This window comes from Erythrolamprus reginae, chromosome 2 (genome assembly GCF_031021105.1).
Source record: "Erythrolamprus reginae isolate rEryReg1 chromosome 2, rEryReg1.hap1, whole genome shotgun sequence".
NCBI lineage: Eukaryota > Metazoa > Chordata > Lepidosauria > Squamata > Dipsadidae > Erythrolamprus > Erythrolamprus reginae.
Window position 1 is genome coordinate 76,677,765 of NC_091951.1, and position 20,511 is coordinate 76,698,275.

The 20,511-nt window shown below is 37.9% G+C and overlaps 1 protein-coding gene across 1 annotated transcript in view; it reads right to left on the reverse strand.

Annotated features, from left to right (window-relative positions):
• CHCHD6 (coiled-coil-helix-coiled-coil-helix domain containing 6) overlaps window positions 1-20,511 on the reverse strand; it is a 319,245-nt gene that overhangs the window by 183,013 nt on the left and 115,721 nt on the right. Inside the window, exon 5 of the mRNA XM_070738373.1 lies at window positions 7,872-7,955. Within this exon, the coding sequence (XP_070594474.1) occupies window positions 7,872-7,955 (84 nt within the window). The remainder of the gene's footprint in view (window positions 1-7,871; window positions 7,956-20,511) is intronic.

The window sequence follows — 20,511 nt, forward strand, 5'->3', positions numbered from 1 at the left end:
TCAGTCACAAAGAACATGGATCTAAGCCTCTGATAATCAAGATCCAATTGTATGCTGCCCCGAGTCTTCGGAGAGGGGCAGTATACAACTCTAATAAAATAATAAATAAAAATAATAAATAATAAGATCAAGATCTTGGACATTGACATGTCCAATATTTTATTTTATTTTTTTTAGACAAAAATTTATTCAATCAATCAGAATAATAAAATGTTGTACAATGAACTACATTATAATCATCCATATTTAAGATTCTAATTTCTTATTTTGAAAACATTGTTTACTTATCATAAAATAATGTTTCTCAGTACAATTGAAAGTTCTCAAAACTCAAAATTCAGAAGAATACAAATACACGACTGCTGCCATTTCCTGATGCATGTAATCTACTAAGGCAGATATAAACCTTTTTTAAACTGATGGAACATGCAGAAATAACTGACAAATAGGCCAATTTGAGTGAGAAACAACATTGAGGGGAACTCATTTAATGTTTCTCCCAACCCCAGTAGTTGCAATTTGCTACAAAAAATTGACAGGTGATGTGTAAGTGAATCTCAAACAAAGCAGACCAGGAACCTAGGAAGAGTTTAAATTGTCCTGCAGAGGATTCTAAAGATTGCACGGAAATCTCTGGAAGGTCATAGACTGCTACCATTTCCTGCTTTGCATTATGACAAGTAACGACATTTCAGGACACAAACTAAACCGGAGTCAAACTGGAAAGATTCCAAGTAATCAATATAAATCATCACAGAAGGATGAAACTGCCAAATAGATAACAAAACATCTCATCTAAGTCATCTAATCCAGTGTTTTTCAACCAGTGTGCCGTGGCACACTAGTGTGCCGCGAAACATGGTCAGGTGTGCCGCGAAGAAGGAAGCTCAGGTTCCTGTCTCGCAACTTTTTGTTGAGAGAGGGAGAGAGAGAGAGAGAGAGAAAGAGAGTGAGAGAGAAAAGCAAGAGAGAAAGAAAAGAGAAACAGAAAGCAAGAGAGAGAGAAAGCAAGAGAGAGAAAGAGAAAAGGAGAGGAAGGGAGAGAGAAATGAGAAAAAAGGGGAGGAAAAAAGAGAAATGAGAAAATGATTGAGACAGAGAATGAGAGGAAAGAAAGAGAAACAAAAGAGGGAGAAGTGACTCTTAATTTAAAGCATATGATAAAAAGCACCCAAAGAATAAGAGAGGAAAAAACCCAGCCCTCACCTGTTTTTGGAAATGGTTCAAGAGTGTGTATACAGACACAAAGGTGGGGAGGAGACGGATGGAAAAAGAGAAGAGAGTGTCTTAGGGTGTCATTTTGTGTCATTTTGGTTAGTGGTGCGCCCCAGGATTTTAAAATGTAAAAAATGTGCCGCGGCTCAAAAAAGGTTGAAAATCACTGATCTAATCTAACTCCCTATTTAGTGCAAGAAATGTAGTGATCAGTCACAAAGAACATGGCTCTAAGCCTCTGATAATCAAGATCCGATTGTATGCCGCCCCGAGACTTCAGAGAGGGGCGGCATACAACTCTAATAAAATAATAAATAAAAATAATAAATAATAAAATCAAGATCTACGGCACGGATGCCACAGGGGGTACGCAGAGCCATATCTGCTGGCACGTGAACTGTTGCCCTAACTCAGCTCCAACTTGCATGTGTGTGCCGGCCAGCTGATTTTTGGCTCAAACAAAGGATCTGGGAGGGCAGTATTGGCTTCCAGAGAGCCTCTTGGGGGATGGGGAAGGGTGTTTTTACCTCCCCCAGTTCCAGAGAAATCTTTGGAGCCTGAAGAGGGTGAAACACAAGCCTATTGGACCCACTAGAAATTTGAAAACAGGCCATTTCCAGCCTCCAGAGAGCCTCGGGAGGGTGAAAGAAGCTGTTTTCGCCCTCCTCAGGCATTGAATTATGGGTGTGGGCACTTGCGCATGCACAATAGCGCATGCCCGCATTCTTTCAGCACTCAAGGAAAAAAAGTTTCACCATCACTGCTCTAGTCCCTTGTTTCCATTTCTAAATTGCCAATAATTTCACTGGGCTGTTTTCTACATAGCTTTTTCTAATGGTCCAATATAACTGTTCTCCTTTGGCCAAGAGCTTCCGTGACCTCTTCTTCCAGCAGTAGCCCCCACTGGAAAACAGGACATGCTTCATGTGCAGGCCAAAAGAATAAAGGCATATGCTGAATTTCATTGAATAATCATGTAGTCAGTTTTATTAAAACAGCATTTAAAATGAACCTACAGCTTGTTTTGTAAGAAATTTATGAAATTTAGTACTTGAAAAAGGTGTGATCATAATACTCTCGTTAGTTGTTCATTATGTGGAAAGAACATCCTTTAAAGCCAGTAAAATTTGAAATTGAGAAGTAGACAGACTTTTGACAGTCCATGTGTTAAACTCCAAATGAAAAGAATGCCTTTAAAAACACATAGAGAGGATGATTTTGGTCTCTTATTTTATATACTGAATTATTCCTGTCTCTTTTACCCCATCGATCTCAAATTCATCCCAAATCCAGAAGAGCCTAGCTTTTAATTCTGGGAAATCCAACCATTACAATTTAACCAAACAACTATTCCAATGTTTCCTCCACAATGTACTTCACATTCTGAGTCTCTCACCTTGTGAGTCTCTCTCTCTCTCTCTCTATTTTTTTGGATTAAAGAATTCTAAAGCAGTATCTATGGAAGCAGAAAAAAATTGTCAAGGTCTGTGTGTATTCAACAAATGAAAGTAAAATAATATAAAAGCAGCAGCTAATATAAAAGATTGTTCGGTGCTGCATTTTCTCTTTCCAGCTATTACAGGAATAAAATTATCCTTGAAGATCAAAAATCTTTTTTCAGAACTAATACAATTAAGCTTTATTACACTGCTTCAAGTACATTTCTCTCCTCTGCCAGCCCCCTCCATCTCCAACTCTAATTCAGGCTCATTCTACAGCAGTTGGAGACATTCTTCTATTTTATTGCCAGTGAAATGCTGGTGTTTGAATGGTCAAGAAACTATCTACTACCATATAGTGAGAAAATACTCCCCTATCCCACCCAAAATACAAACATCTTGTTGTGCACAGAACGTGGAAGAAGGAAATAAAGAAAATAATTATCAATGACATGCAATTGAGCTGATAGCTTTTAATTTTAATACCATGGTCAAGCTTCTTAATTTCTCCTGTTTAAAAATCTTAGACTTAATTCCATGCCTGTTTTAATCTTAGTCTTAATTTCATGCAAAATTCCTCAGAAATAGGCTATGTTCAATGTGATTTCCTCCTAAAGCAGCATTTATGGGTTTATAGCTTTCAGTCTGCTTATAAGTAAAAAAAAATGAAGTGAGAACAGGAAATCCAGTTTTTTTAAAGTAAATCAAAAGGATTGTCATGAGAATGTGACAACTTTGACACATTTTTTTCAATAGCCAGTAAGTAACTGATGCTTATATACATATTCCCTCCTATAAAATACAAATCTGGAGAGAAGCATGTAAAAAGCATAGCACCATGCCAAATTTCATTCACAAGTATAGAATAAAACTCTGAATTCCCTTATGAACATTAGTACAACTGTGATCATTAGACTGTGTGGTGGATTGACTGTAAATTCCATTGAAAAATGTCTATTTCATACATAAAGCCCAGGAGTATCAGCTAATAACTTGATTTATTTTTTAAAAAACTACATACTTCTCTTTCCCAATAGTCTGAGCTCCTTCTAAATGCAATTGCCAGAGACTGAGACCGGAACATCTTGTAATGCAAAATATGTACTCTGGTACTGAATTCTGGTCTCTCCCTTAATATGATGGTAGCCAAAACTAATATGCAGATTACATTGCTCTTGGGGACAATTGTCATTTAAGTCTTTTTCAACTCTGAAGGGCCAGAACCTATACTTTAAAATGTAGTTTAAGCTGGAATGACCGGGGGACGACAACGAACGACTGTGGGCAACATTCAATTAAAATTCACCTAAATATTGTTAATATTACTTTCTAAGTATTTAATTAATTGTTCCCTTCTGTCACATTAGAAATTATAGTTTTGCAGCAATTTGCGGGATCTCTGGTGACATTCTAAAGATGTTAGAAGGAACGCTGTATATTGCTTTGAGCCACAAGTCACGCACTGCTAGTTTAAAGCATGAGTGCCCAACCTTCAGAACATGCGTAGTGGATAATGGAAGTCTGCAATGCCCCTGTGGCCCTTTCCTACACTGTGTTGCTGTTAACTCTTTCTCAACTGGATGCATAACTGTGAAATGGAGGTGGTATCAAGAAGGTCTCATGACACATAACACAGCAGTCTCTCATATATTTGAGATTTAATTTTTTTAAAATCAGTGGTTTACTTATTCCTCCAGTCCCAAAAGAAGCACAGAAAATATAAATGAGTTAACTGACTAACATGAACATTAATAGGAGTCTGATGCACGAACCCTGTCAACAAATCTCGATACAAAGTTGTCTAATGGGGCTGATTTACAGGAGATTTAAAACAGACAATAGAAGCACTTCTTCACATAATAAATAATTAACTTCTGGAATTCATTACTGCAAGACTTGATGGCTACTACTTGGAAAGTTTAAAAGGAAGATGAATTAAATGAAGGGTATATCTTTCATTGTCTATTGGTTGTGAAGACACTATGTTACTTCTCTGTTGGGAGTAGCATATGTTCAAATACAGGTTTCAAGGGAACAGTTACAGGAGAATGGTATGTCTTTTGGTCTTCCTTGGCTTGGAGACACTTCAGAATGCTTGGGTTGGCCATTATGAAAAAAAAAATCACGATCTATTAGGTTTTTTCTCATGTTCGTTAGAAAATAATTCCTTCAATTTCATGCCTATATAACCCAATGTTTTTATGAGTATTTATATTTTGCCTTTATATATATACCACTAAAACTCTCCTGGTGGTATGTTTGTAACCTTCAATTGGGTGAAATGGTGTATCAGAAAGCAACAATTTTTGAACCAAGGTACTTCAGATGAGCTAAGTTTAAATAATGCAAAAAAATATTGGACCCATTACTGCCCTGCAATTTAAATTTCAAGTATCTTCAGACCAGTTGTATTGGCAAAGTTGTAGCCACCGCAGCGTCACCTTGCTGCCATGGTCAGCCACAGTCGTGTGATATGATTTGTGACATGGCTTGCTAGCTTCCTACAGTACAACAAAGTCCAATAGAATAGAATCCAGTTTTTTAATTTGCTTATACCTAATATATAAAATATCCCCAGAGTAAAGATTTTAGATCCTTCTAACCTAATAGATGTACTCTGGTGTTACCTTGAAAAGGTAACCTTTGAACCTTTTCCTCTCCCACACCATTTGAGGACTGTAGAAGTTCTTGATTTGAACCTTTCTCTGGAACATGCTGCCTCCTCCCTGGAGAACCACAATGCTACTGCCATCATTCCCCCCACCCGCTTCTTCTTCAGCTGCACATCCATCAAGGGTCTGGTTCTAGCATTCTGAGTAGATAACATAATCTCTCCTACAACTTCCTCCATGTCATACATGATTTTGTACATCTTAATCAGATCACCCTACAGCTGCCTTTTTCTCTAAATCTCATTATAGCTTTTTCTCAACGGGAAAGAATTTGATCGCTTTATTATTTTGATTCCCATTTCTGAATCCTTCCCAGTTCCACGGCTTCCTTTGTCAACTGTGTCAACCCAAATTGTACACGGTATTTCCAATACCAATGGTACTACAGACTATATATGGACATTGTTACGATAGCATTTTTAGCTTTCAAGCCTAGCATGAAATTTTCCATTTTACAACTGCCATACATAGAGTTGACATTTTCATTATAATATGGACTATGATTCAAGTTCATTTTTCTGGTTAGTTACAGATTAGATCCCATTAAGGTGATGTTAGAATGTTTTAAAATCCCAATGCACATCTTTTTATAGTTGCTAAAATTTATTTGTCATTTCTTTGATCATTATTTCCCCCCCAATCTGAACATCGTAATATCATCTACAAATTTAGCCAGTTCCTTATTTGGGCCAAAATCAAGTTCATTTAAGAAAAAGCATCATTCCCAAAACAGATTTTCAAGGAACTACTTCTTACTTTCATTCATTGAGAAAAATTCTCTTTCATTCCTATTCTTTTCTTTCTGCCTTTGAACAGGGGAGCAATTTATTAGATGACACTATCTTCTTATCCCATTGCTACTACATTTACTCAGGAACCTTTGATGGAAAAAACTTTTTGAAAAAATATGCAAGGTTAACATAGTAATTTGTATCAAGGTACAAATACTTGCAAAAATTCTAAAAGATTGGTGAAATACAATTTATCTTTATGGAATCTGTGCTTATTTTTTTACAGTAATACTTGAACACAAAGTATGCCTATGTGTTTTTATACTGATTGTTGTTTCTACATGTTACCTGGAACAGATGTTAAACCAAATGACCTACAATTTCTCAGATTTCCCTCTCTTAAAAAAAAAGAAAAGAAATGGTGTCACATTGACTACTTCCTAGTCAAACCTATTTTGAATTTTGAAAGTTATATATGTTTACCTGAAAGTTAGCAACTTCACATAAGAGTTATTTAAAAACTCTCAGGAAGATGCCATTATGACTTGGTGAATTCTTGCTTATCCATATTTTAAAAACTCATTGTATTAAAAAATACAACAGGAAGAAATATACAAACTAGATTTCCAAAGGGTCATTTTTACACTGAAAAGATGTAAATGTAGCGCACCTTTTTTAATTGTGCTCATTTCAAAAGGTTACGTAGAGCAAGACAGACAACATTTGGATGCAACATGTTTTGATTAGTGACTTTTTCATAGATAAATCAGTGGCTTTAATGTACAGCATAAGTATGGAATAAGATGAAGTTATTTTCACTGGCTTTGTGTTTGCTTGTCTAAGCCACATATTTTAACAAAGGATTTTTTTTTAAAAAAAAACTATAACTCTACTTTAAACCAAGCTTCATAAGTAGGGGTGAGAGGGAACAATATGAAAGATTTAGAAAGTTTAAAAAAAAACAAAAAACCATAATCCAGTTAAGAACCAATTCCCTTTCAAATGTTTACTGTTTTAAAGTTCTGCTTTTGAAGCAGATTAATAGTGTGTGAGCAGGAGAGCCACAAAAGGGATGTCTGGGGAAACTTCAGATCGTGCAGAATGCAGCTGCGAGAGCAGTCATGGGCTTCCCCAGTGTTATACCAACACTCCGCAGTCTGCATTGGTTGCCGATCAATTTCTGGTCACAATTCAAAGTGTTGGTTATGACCTATAAAGCCCTTCATGGCATCGGACCAGAATATCTCCGAGACCGCCTTCTGCTGCACGAATCCCAGCGACCAGTTAGGTCCCATAGAGTTGGCCTTCTCCGGGTCCCGTCAACTAAACAATGTCGGTTGGCGGGCCCCAGGGGAAGAGCCTTCTCTGTGGCGGCCCCGACTCTCTGGAACCAGCTCCCCCCCAGAGATTAGAACTGCCCCTACCCTCCTTGCCTTTCGCAAACTCCTTAAAATCCACCTTTGTCGTCAGGTATGGGGGAACTGAGATATCTCCCCCAGGCCTATATAATTTATGTATGGTATGTTTGTAGATATGTCTGCTTAAAAATGGGGTTTTTTAACTATTTAAAATTTTAAATTTTAAATTATTAGATTTGTCAGGAATTGTTTTTATTGTATTGTGAGCCGCCCCGAGTCTACGGAGAGGGGCGGCATACAAATCTAACAAACAAACAAACAAACAAATAAATAAATAAATAAATAAATATAATAATGCCAAGTTTCAGCACAATGGTTCTCATTTCTCTTTTCTCGTGATTTACTCTCATCCCATTAACATAAAGCCATTGCAGATGAAAGATCATGTTGCCTCACCTTCTTCTCCATCTTGGCCAATTGTTCCTTGTAGAAGGTGTCTCTCTTCTTCAGCTCTTCATCTTTCCATTGCAGGTCCTTTGCCTAAAGTGAAAAGATAGGGGGAGAAAAAACCCAGAAAGTGATCAGCAGGCAAATGTGACCAGGCAAGCAAGGAAGGAAGGAAGAGGAAGGAAAGGAAGAAAGCATGAGAAAGCTGTGTCAGTCCCAATATACTGCATTGTGCCAGGTTGCTGGCAAGAAAACAGAAGCTGTGTCCACCAGGAATTATTTCTATTAAATGCAATCCTTATCACAAAAAAGAGTAAGGAAGATAAATAGTCTGAAATGCTTCAATGCATCTCCGTGACACTTATCAAGTTGAATTGCTGGACCAAAACACGCAGCAGAATGAGAATCCTCTGATGGTAGGAATTGCACACTACCTCCGTCTGCAGAATGGAGACTTTATATTTGAATGTTTTTTCTATTTTTCTAGTTTAAACAATCCCGCATTACACATTTGGCATATAAAGTCATAGAATGTTTTCCAAATTATTCACTGGGATCAATGATATAGTTAGTTGTTGCTGTTTTCAATTAATGTCATCCTATTTATTTATTAGATTTGTTATGGATACCCACTCTAGAAGACTCTGGATAATCTATAAAATCCACCCCAAAATTTAAAATTAATCAAGACATTTACAATTCACAAAAACAGACAGCCTGGACTAAAACAACTAGGACAATGAACAGTACATAAATGTGACAGGGACCCTATCAATAAATATATAACAACTACTTTAACCTCAGATCAGGGAACACAACCAAGTCTTAGGGCCTTTCAGGAATATCCAGAAGAATGGGTAGGGGGTACCCATGTCTCTGGGAGGAAAGCTATTTGAGAGGGGGGGGGGCTCTGAAAGAAAGCATGCTTCCTCTGTCCCACAAGAGGGCAGTATTTAACTGAAGGGATCTGGAAGGCACCTACTCTGCTAGAACAGACCAGGCAGGCAGAAACAAATTGAGACAGCCAGTCCCTTAATTAATTAACCAGGCTCTATACCTCTGTTCCTCTACTTTTCTTTTGGCAGTATAACACCAGAGACATTAAAATATAGACTCCTAGACGAAGCATTTCCAATTATTTTAGGAGGATGGATGTGTTAGGAAATTTGAAAAAGTGTTATATCTATACTTGAATATGGGAGAGCTTCTGCATTCACAAAATGCAGTTCTTACCATCAAGACGCACGAGTGAGGCAGGAGGAATAGGCGTTATCCTGGGAGAAATATAGAGATGAACATACGTACCACCATTTTTATTTTGGGAGGGGAGGGGGGAAATGAACTCATTACGAGTATCTAGAATTCTTGGCAATAAACATGATGCTGGAAATAGGCACTAGATTTGCAGCATAACAGCCTCCGACAATTAAAATATCTTTTTTTTAAAAAAAAATCAATGTTAAAAGAAAAGTGGTGCCAACAGAAATCTCCTATTATAGTTAGACACACGGACACACAGCATGAAGCACTGCAAAAGGAACGTGACACAATGATAAACTACCATTAAGTCTTTGATTAGATAATCTTTGCAGATTCATTCCTTGATGGTTCAGATGTGTCGTTTTGTGGTCAGCTGCCCCAGTAAAGAAGCAAACCATCTAAAAAATCCAAGTAGTCAATTGTGGTAAGGACAGCAGGAAAGATTATAGGAAACTCGCTTCCTGTCATTCAGGATACTACTTATAAGTGCTATGTAGAGCTCAGAACATTGTCACAGATCCCACATGCCTTCTTTATGGTCTGTTTCTATTGCTCCCATCTGGGAGGAAGTTTTGAAGCATTTCTAGGAGGACTACCAGATTCTGCAACAGCTTTGTTCCCTATGCCATCCTTCTGGTAAACTCATAACATTAGTTTCCCTCTCCATCTACATGTATACATCCAAACTAGATTGTGTTTTTTCTCGGTGTCATATAATATATATGAGTACATGCATAATTTTGTATTTATTTATTTATTTTGTCATGTTTGTGTATTGTATATTGAGAGCTGTATGCAACGAAGTTTCATGTTAATTTATGCCAATTAATGTACATTCAAAGTGACAATAAAGTTATTCTAAGCCTTCCAAATCTAAGTTTTCTTTTCTATTGGGAAAAAAACAAAGGAACCTAAACAAATACAAGAAGAAAAACCAAATGATTGTGTTATAAACCCATGGAACTATATTTTTCCTTTTGCCATGCATGTCACATTTCATCAAGACTACTGCTAGCAATTAATTCCAATAAAGTATCATAACCTCCAGCCAGCATAGCCAATAACAAGAGATGCTAGAAGTTCTAATTCACCAACATCTGGCATCCCATTCCTGCTTTACAGCAATGCAATTTGATTACTTCTTTGTTGAATATAAGATGCAATGGGGCTTTCTAAAACCATTTAGACTTACATTGGCAATTTTTTCTTATGCAAATGGATTTTCAATCCCAACAGTATTTAATTTAAATCAAGTGGACTATTTAACACTTTGTGTAATTAAATGAAAAGTCTTCAGGAAGTATGGAGTGGCAAAATTCACTTATAGTTCGGAATTTGGGGACACGGAACTAGAGTTGCAGACATCTGGACTGGAAAAGATGTTATGTATTGGATTTATTTACAGTTAAGGATTGAGGTACAGAATGATGAGTTTCATATCTGTTAATGAATGTGACTCTTTGAGTGTTCTGGACTTTTCCTGACCCTTGGATTTGAAATGATGTTCTTTAAGGGATTTGCTATAGTTAAAAGTTAAGTTACAGAATGAAGCGTTCTATATTACGGTAGTTAACTAAGAGGAGGTAAAGAAGTAATGAAATTATATAGTTAAATTGTTGGGACGAGGGTGATTTAGTGAAATGAAGGCGAATATATACTGCTCAAAAAAATAAAGGGAACACTCAACACATCCTAGATCTGAATGAATGAAATATTCTCATGAAATACTTTGTTCTGTACAAAGTTGAATGAGCACAACAACATGTGAAATTGATTGTCAATCCGTGTTGCTTCCTAAGTGGACAGTTTGATTTCACAGAAGTTTGATTTACTTGGAATTATGTTGTGTTGTTTAAGTGTTCCCTTTATTTTTTTTGAGTAGTGTACATGTCCCAGGATAATGTTGCAGCATCCCATCTGGGTTGGTCACTGGGACCCGAGGTTTTGATTTCTGAGCTTTCGGACTTAAATTGGAGCCCATCCTCAAAGAATGTTTCTCTAGTTGTGTGTGTGTGTGTGTGTGCATTGTGAGATTTTCTCAATTTCTTCTTCTTCCTTCTCATTCTTTGCTTTCTTGCATCTTTTACTTTTTCCTTAAATTTTTATTTTTACTTTTTCATTTGTATTAATTTTTGCTTAACACTTTTCATAAAAAGGAAGGGAGGGAGGCATTAGGCAGTTTGGTCTAGTGCAGTGATGACAAACCTTTGTTTGTTTGGCGTGCCAAAAGGATATGTGTGCATGTACTAGTATGCGTGCAACGTGCCCACACTCCTTCCCTCCTCACACACACAGGCACACCCCCATGCACTGCCCCTGCACATGTGCACAATTGCCGCCATCCCTGTGCATGTGCAGAGGCCTCACTGAAGCTTGGAGAGTGAAAAAAACAGCCAAACGGGCAAAACGGAAGTTCTGGAAAACGGACTTCCAGTTTGCCCATCGTGCTGGCTTTTGCAATCCGGAGTCTTCAGGGAAGCTTCCTGAAGCCACAGAGTGCGACAAACAGCACAACAGGAAAAGCAGAAGTCCATTTTTCCAACCTTCCAGTTTGCCCATTTGGTGGTGTTTTGCACTTCCAGGCTTCAGGGAAGCTTCTCTGAAGACTCCAATGGTGAAACAAGGCTGAAAATCCACTGGCCAGCATGCACATGTGTGCTGGATCTCACACAGGGCAATACCTCGCATGCCCTCTGATATGGCTCTGCATGCCACCTGTGGCACACGTGCCATAGGTTCGCCATCATGGGTCTAATGGTTAAGGCACTAGGCTGAAAACTGGGAGAGCATGAGTCTATGGAGAGGGGCGGCATACAAATCTAATGAATGAATGAATGAATGAATGAGTTCTAGTCCCGCCTTAAGCGGAAAACCAACTGAATGACTTTGAGCCAATCACTCTTTTTCAAACCAATCCATCTCAAAGAAGTGTTTGAGGAAATAGGAGGAAGGAATATTAAGTATATTAGGCCGCCCCAAGTTCTCGGAGAAGGATGGCATATAAATCCAATCAATCAATCAACGATAGATAGAGAGATAGAGAGAGAGACAGACAGACAGATAAATGGATGGATGGATGGATGGATGATAGATAGATAGATAGATAGATAGATAGATAGATAGATAGATAGATAGATAGATAGATATTTAGTTATTTATAAACATAATAAAGGCAAAATATGAATGAATGAATGAATGAATGAATGAATGAATGAATGAATGAAGATTGTTACATTTAAAATTTCTTCTTCATCATAACAATGAACTAAACCCAAGACCTGAAATGATTGGATATTAACAGAGTGGGACTGAAACAGCTGTTGGTCACTTCTCTATAATCTTACAGCATGACTTACATTACAGATGGGAAATTTGCAGGGGGGAGGGAGTTTTATTTGCAATTTAAGACTTTTCTCCAAAAATCTGTTTGCTTCAAAATGACCCTTAAGTAAGGGAGGAGGCACAAAGGAAAATGCATTGTAAAACATTCAGCAGAGCTTAAATAATATGTTTAGTTTTTAACATACAACTAAAGCTGAAAGTAAAATACCCATTTTTGTGATGCTAGAAATATGTATGGTACATCCAGAGAGGGCATAACCAGAAATATCCATCATAACAAACATTATGAAATTGGGTTAGGCAATCATGGATATTTTGAATCAAGTGACAATACATATTAACAGCACTCCATGCCAGTTATTTCCTACCTGAAGTCATAAATCTTTACTATGTCAAAACAGACTGACTCTTGTGGAAATTATAGTTTCAGAGAGTATGGAAACCACAGGTAGCCATATGGTTTCAGAGACATTTCCTATGTAAAACACCTATACCCAACAAAGGAAGAAAAAGGATGATGTTGTAAAGAAACGTAGCTGAATTCTAACTAAAAATTTTGTGAGTTATGTTTTCATTTCATATTGGCGTTTATGAGGCTCAATTGAGATATAAGAACCCTGCAGGCAAACTGCGCTGACCGCCTCGGGCAAAAGGTTTTAGGAGGTGATGAAAGGCCAGCAGATTGTAGGAGCTGACCAGGTTATGCCGAAAGGCAGAGTCAAATGCATCATGAGTTTGGAGTTTGTACATCTTCATAAGAGACCCAAGTCCAGCCCTTGGGGAAAGTCTGTTCATTCTTATCTGACTCCAAATTGTTTTGACTGCTAGTGATTCAAGTTCTTGTATATAGCTAGCATCAAATAAACTTGTAGTACTTTTGAACTACTTCCTGGTAGGTGACTTCTTGCACTTGACATCAGATTGTTAGTTCTATAATGTTAGTTCTATAAAAGAATTATCTGGGATGGAAGAATGGATGTACAGCAATAGCACTTAGACTTACATTCTGCTTCATAATGCTTTACAGCCCTCTCTAAGTAGTTTACAGAGTCAGCATATTGCTCTCAACAATCGAGTCCTCATTTTACTCACCTATGAATAATGGAAGGCTGAGTCAATTTTGAGCCAGTGAGAATCGAACAGCTAAACTGCTAACAGAACCAACAGTCAGCAGAATTACCTTCAATACTGCATTCTAACCACAGACAGTAATAATCTGGGCTGTTGGTCTGATTTCAGACTGTTTGATTGGATTGCTGTTGTTACCAAGACATGGTCTTTGGTTTTAAGTACCATCTGTGTGATGTAAATTAGTGTTGTCTGTTCGGATGCTTCTGAGTCATGGTCTGGTTTTGGGCTGTTTGACTGGCTGGTTGTTGTTAATTTCTTGTTATCTGATGGGTTATAGGTTGCATAGTAGGATGCCTGTTTGTTCGTTTTCAAATGCTATCCTAGAGATCACGGTTGATGCAGTTCTTTCATTATTGGTAGACTAGTTCGATGTCAATGTGTCTGTTTATTGACGTATTCAAATACATTCAAGCATTCAAATACATTCAAATACATTTAAACCACAGTAATATTCTTACAAGTATTATGAGCCAAAATGATCAATCTGGTTAGGGATGTTCTGCACTTTACTTGCGAGAGGCATCACCGGCTACTTAGCTTTAAGCAATAAATTAAAGGGAGGTTTAATGCTTGTGGACCTTTGCCCTCACCCCTCCACCTTCATGCATTTTAAGTGACAGGAAATCTTTTTCTTCTGCCACAAATGTAAATATCACAGAAATCACAAAAGGGGATGAGAAATGGATGATGAAGCATCCTTTGGCAAAGAAATGGCTTTGGGGTCATTCATTCACTTCTGGAAAGCAGACAAAGAACACTGCTGATATTCTGTGAGTAAGGCAAGGCCTGCTTTCTCTTCTCATTTTAATGGTGATATTGGAAGGAAAAAAATCACTTGAGATACATTGGGTTAGGGCAGGGGTACGCAAACCTGGCTCTTCTATGACATGTGGTCTTCAACTCCCAGAATTCTTGAGCTAACATGATTGGCTCAGGAATTCTGGGAATTGAAGTCCACAAGTCATAGAAGAGCCAAGTTTGCCTACCCCTGGGTTAGGGGATAATAGAAACATAGAAACATAGAAGACTGACGGCAGAAAAAGACCTCATGGTCCATCTAGTCTGCCCTTATACTATTTACTGTATTTTATCTTAGGATGGATATATGTTTATCCCAGGCATGTTTACATTCAGTTACTGTGGATTTACCAACCACGTCTGCTGGAAGTTTGTTCCAAGGATCTACTCCTCTTTCAGTAAAATAATATTTTCTCATGTTGCTTTTCATCTTTCCCCCAACTAACTTCAGATTGTGTCCCCTTGTTCTTATGTTCACTTTCCTATTAAAGACACTTACCTCCTGGACCTTATTTAACCCTTTGACATATTTAAATGTTTCGATCATGTCCCCCCTTTTCCTTCTGTCCTCCAGACTATACAGATTGAACTCATTAAGTCTTTCCTGATACGTTTTATGCTTAAGACCTTCCACCATTCTTGTAGCCCGTCTTTGGACCGGTTCAATTTTGTCAATATCTTTTTGTAGGTGAGGTCTCCAGAACTGAACACAGATAAGGGACAGGGAAATATTCCGTTCCAATTTAAGTAGTGTGAAAGATTCTCTCACACACAAATATATATTGACCTACAAAAAGATATTGACAAAATTGAGCATATATCCATCCTAAGATAAAATACAGAAAATAGTATAAGGGCAGAGTAGATGGACCATGAGGTCTTTTTCTGCCGTCAGACTTCTATATTTGTGCTGTCCCATGCAATCACTACCATGGTACAGACAACACAGATCCTTCCGGCCTAAGAAGCCATTCTTCTTTTCTTCTAATAACAGAGATAATTCCAGAAGCGATATCAAGCTATGAACTAGCTCTTCTGTGGAAGTACAACCAAATAATGCAGAGCAGAAAACTCAACAGCCTCTCTGTCTCTATCTCTACCCCACCCAAAACTGATTGGTGCCACAGGGTATCAGCAGAGTGATGACATTTCACTCTAAACTTCCAAATGATCTTATTCATCAGTTTCATGTATGGTATGTTTTGAACAATATGGTGCATAAAACAGAAACTTATGGACCCTCATAATCCAACAAGATAACTAAAGCAATTCTGGTTCCAAAGCGAACTCTAAACTGCAGCTGAAATGAACTTAGAAAATCTCTTTCATTCAAAAATGCCTGGCTCAGTCATCTACCCAAGGAGATGCTAGTCTCTGCCCCTTGATGGTTTAGTTCTGCTAACTCTGTAATTGCCCCTATAAGAGTATCAACAATTCATACTCCTGTATCTAATCTCATGAGCACCCTCTTCCTATGAAATGAAATCTATCATGAAGCAAAGATAGCATTGGCCAAAGTCACCCAAGTATCTTGTTTGCATCATTGAGTCTTTAAAACGGAAGCTCATTGGAAGAGTTGTATACTTCTACAGGCTGAATTGCTGGAACTGTACAGTCTTAAGTTATGACAAATTTGATTGATTTCGCTTCCAACTGAATAGCTGAAAGGGTTCTACACAATCTGTAACCCCTCAAAGCTCTGAACATCTTGAAAAAGTTCCTATAGGTAAGACTGAGGGGATACAATGGTGATGGAAGAAAACGCACCAGTTCACAGTGCCAAACTCTCTCAGGAAAATTTGGAATATAAAACTAATGGGAACTGGGTTATGCCGGCAGAAAACCAGCTGTACTTCCCACTCACCCTCAACAGCATCAGACATATGGTGGTAAGTTTCCCACAGTTAGCAGCCACAATTCTCTCAAGTGCCAAACTCCATGTGTACTTAATACAGGAAGGGATTTGGGAGTGCAAAGTCATCCCAAAGCGTCTAGTTATTTCACCATTTTGAAATATGTTGGAAGCTTTCGAGTTAACAAAACGATTTTCTTTCAGCAAGACATCTGATATACAGCCAAACCAATGACAAGCTTTCTCTATCCCTCTTTTTTTTTTTAAAGCAAAAAGATTATTTAAGAACTAAATAGTAAAGCCACATGGAACTGGGGGAGCTCAGCATACTCACAAAAAAATAAATGGGAAGCCATATACACACAAGCCACATACACACAAGTATTATTATTTTTGACTTAAGCAATAACACAGCTGTAGCAGAATAAGAACAAAACTATAAACATGTCTCCTGCTCATAAACATCCCGGCTTCAGACTGAGGTGTTTATGAAAAACCCAAAGCACTCCTTTCTGGTCAAGGGCTTCCAACTCTCCCTTATTTCTTGGGGCAACACTCACTTGGCAGCTTATTCTTTAAGTGGTAACTTCTTCTGTGAGCTGACCTTTATTATCACAATTATTTATCTGAGGGGGACCAATAATAAGAGACAAACACTCTTGCAGCCCGGAGCAGACAGAAAAGTGCAAAATAACTCTATTTCTAGAAGCTGCTACCATTGGAAACAGCACAGAGATCATACACTAACTAACTCTTCGAAAGATTGTAAGAATTTGGCTGCAAATTGCCCAGCAAATCTTTGACCCCTGTGTAGCCAACACACTCAGAGTCAAATATCTAAAGGTCCAACAATTTTCACCCACAAGAAAAACAATTATTCTCATACCACATAATGGTATAATGCTTTAGTTAGCATTTGTTTGGCTATCAATCAGTTATCTGCTTTAATTTTGTTTTCCTCATAACATTGTCTCAGGAACCAAAGCTGCCTGGATTTGCATGTAAACAGAATTGGACCTGATCAGTACTGGATAGGGACCATGGCTGTAAATTAGAGTGGTTACTTTTAAAAAATAGTTTCCAAAGAAGGGGCAATGACAAAATCATTTTGGTAATGTAGTCAAGGAGACTATACACACACCCATCAATGGGATGACAAGAGTTATTAGACTCCCATAGAGATTGAACATGGAAAGAAATTATTAAATCCCAGGGAATCCCACATATTGCAAATGGCAAGTTGTTGTGTCCCAGTGCAGAGTCCTCTTAGAAATGAGGCTCATACCACTTTTGGCAAACAATGCTATTTACTAATAATAAATCTTCTTATTAGCTATGATGGAAAGTTCATACAAACAGAAAAGGTTGTCTTTTCTCAGTAAGTCCAAATGTTACTTTCCTTCTTAAGAGCTGGCCTGATATCAAACCTCCAAAGTAAACAGGCAATTAAATCCGCAGTTATGTTGGCCAACAGCTCGATACTGATAATTTGCAATGAGCGATAATCCAGAGTTCAGAAAACAGGAAAATCAGAACACAGCAAAGCTAAATAAGTGAATCAACCACTATGTCTCCAGCCAGTGACTCTATCTGCTTCAGCTTTAAATAGCCTCAGGGCATGGCCAATTAGCCTGCCACTCATGAGGAGACCTCCTCCTACAGAGCCAATCATGCCTGCTACCTGCCCTGCATGCCCTGGCATCAAGCAGAGGCTCCTCCTCTTCTCCTGAGTCACTCAGCTCAAACTGAGGAGGTGCAGAAGGCCCTAGTTGGCTTTCAACCTCTGGCATCGAGCCCTCATCACTATCGGACTCAGGTGCCAGCAATGAACTGGCCTTTCAACCTCTGGCACTGAGCCCTCCTCACTACCGGACTCAGGTGCCAGGTGCACGTGATGAACCAGCCTTGCCCCAATCATTTCCTGGTCCTCTGGATCCATGACCAGCTGTGCGGGACATGGGCAGGCCACAACAGTGAGTTTCTGAGCAAGTGGGAATGGACATTCAAAATCTATACAAGATCAGATGTCACACACTTCATGCTACCGCAGTGCCACAATCTCAGGAAAAGGGACTTCAAATTTCTCTTACTTCTAGTCAACATAATGGTCAGTGGTGATGGAAGTCTGTTTCCATTCTGTGTATTCCAGATTCCTCATTCAGGTAAATCCACCAAATAAGGCTGGAATCTACCAGCCATTAACTCTATCCCAGGTAAGAGTCAAACAAGGATGTTTTTGCCTTATATATCATACAGATATTATCTGGAAATAAATTTACTTGCATTTCAAAGTCAGAGTCTACATACTCCCGCCCAGAGTCTGTAAGGAGTTGGACAGCCTATAAATTTCAAAAAATAAATAAATAAACAAATAAATAAACAAACAAACAAATATAGACACAGAGCTGTATGTGCATTTCACTGGGGAAATCAGTACGAAAGGCACATATTTGAAAGGGATAAGAAAAAAAAAGGAAGCCTAGAGGATGCCTTAGTGCAGAACATTAATCTCAATACAGTCTAAATATTGGCAAACCATAGATCAATTAATAAGATATTGCAGTTAAATATACAGTGTGATGCACATTGGTGCAAACATTTCACACACAGACTGCTGAGGTCAAAACTGTTAGTAACTAGGGAAATGATGTTGGCATCATCGCAAACAGCTCAATGTGGTTATAAAAAGGCATGCTAGAATTTATTAAGGAAGTAACTGAAAATGAAAAATGTGCACACTCTGAGGGTGTCAGTACACTACATACACTTTCTAATTGGGGAGATGCATCTACAACAGAATGTCAGTTTGCAGTCTCTAAGATTACTAATCCTAACTTGCATAGAATAGCATGAGCATGGTCTGGAGTAAAAAAAAAGGCTTTTGATTGCAGTAATGACAAAATGTGTTCAAATTGATTAATACTTTCCTGACTTTTAACATTGAGTACTGTAAGGAACACAGATAGACCTAAGGATAACAAGAACTAGCCTACTTTTTCTCTACCTTATTAAAAATTTCTTACCCCTCCATTGAGCAGAACAATGATCAGTGACCTAAGTCAATATCTGTAAGTTTATGACATATGAAAACTATGACTTTAAAGTACAATAAAAAGACTAGTATGTAGTCCAGAAAAATGTAAATGTTTTGGATGTTAAAGTAGAAGAAGCTGCACATGCAGGCAGCACCATAAGTGAGACCAGATTTCCATTGCTAAGTAAGGTGGCTGTTAAATGAGTCACACCCAATTTTACTACCTTTTTCCACAATGGTTGTTAAATGAGTCCCTGCAGTTATTAAGTGAATTGTGTAGTCTGGAATAGAATAGAATAGAATAGAATGGAATGGAATGGAATGGAATGGAATAGAATAGAATAGAAATAGAATAGAATTCAATTCTTTATTGGCCAAGTGTGGTTGGACACACAAGTAATTTGTCATTGGTACATATGTATATGTTTCTCCTAAAGTCTACCACCATTTCTACGGTTTTGAGTGTGTTCAGTTCGATTGTTCCAGTCACATCACGAGACTAGTTATTCAACTTCCTGTCGGTGTGCGTTTTTTTATCATTGTCTCAAATGAGACCAATCACTGTTGTATCATCTATAAACTTCAGTAGTTTAATAGATGGATCGTTTGAGATGCAATCATTGGTATAGAGAGAGAAGTGGTGAGAGTACACAGCCTTGGGGGGGGCACTGTGCTTATTGTATCTGATATGATGTGATTTTGCTTAGCTTCACCTGCTGCTTCCTGTCTGCTAAGAAGCTTGTGACCCACTTACAAGTGTGTTCGGGTACCGCTAGCTGATTTAGTTTAGTTAGAAGAATGTCCGTATGATGGTATTGAATACTGAACAAAAGAGGCAAAAGAGGACCCTTGAGTAGGTTTTTGGAAATTCAAGATGTTGTAGTTATGTCAATAATTGCATGCCGTGGTGATCATAGAAGACTCTCTGGGGAAAATTGCAACATTCTGAATAAAATGTAAGCATATGTTCATTGACTATACACATGGAAAACATATGTAGTCATAGAGAGAGAATGAGAGAAAACATATGTAGTCGTAGAGAAAGAATGAGTATTAAATTCCAAAACAAATATATGAAGGAAAAATAGATAAGGACTGGTACTGGGACCAGGGGCTCTTCAGATTAGAAGAAAAGCATTTGAAATGAAACAGGGCATACAAAATCTTGCATTTGTTTGCAAACAAAGTTAAAATAGATAAATGAAAGCACTTTTTCATACTATGAATAGTTA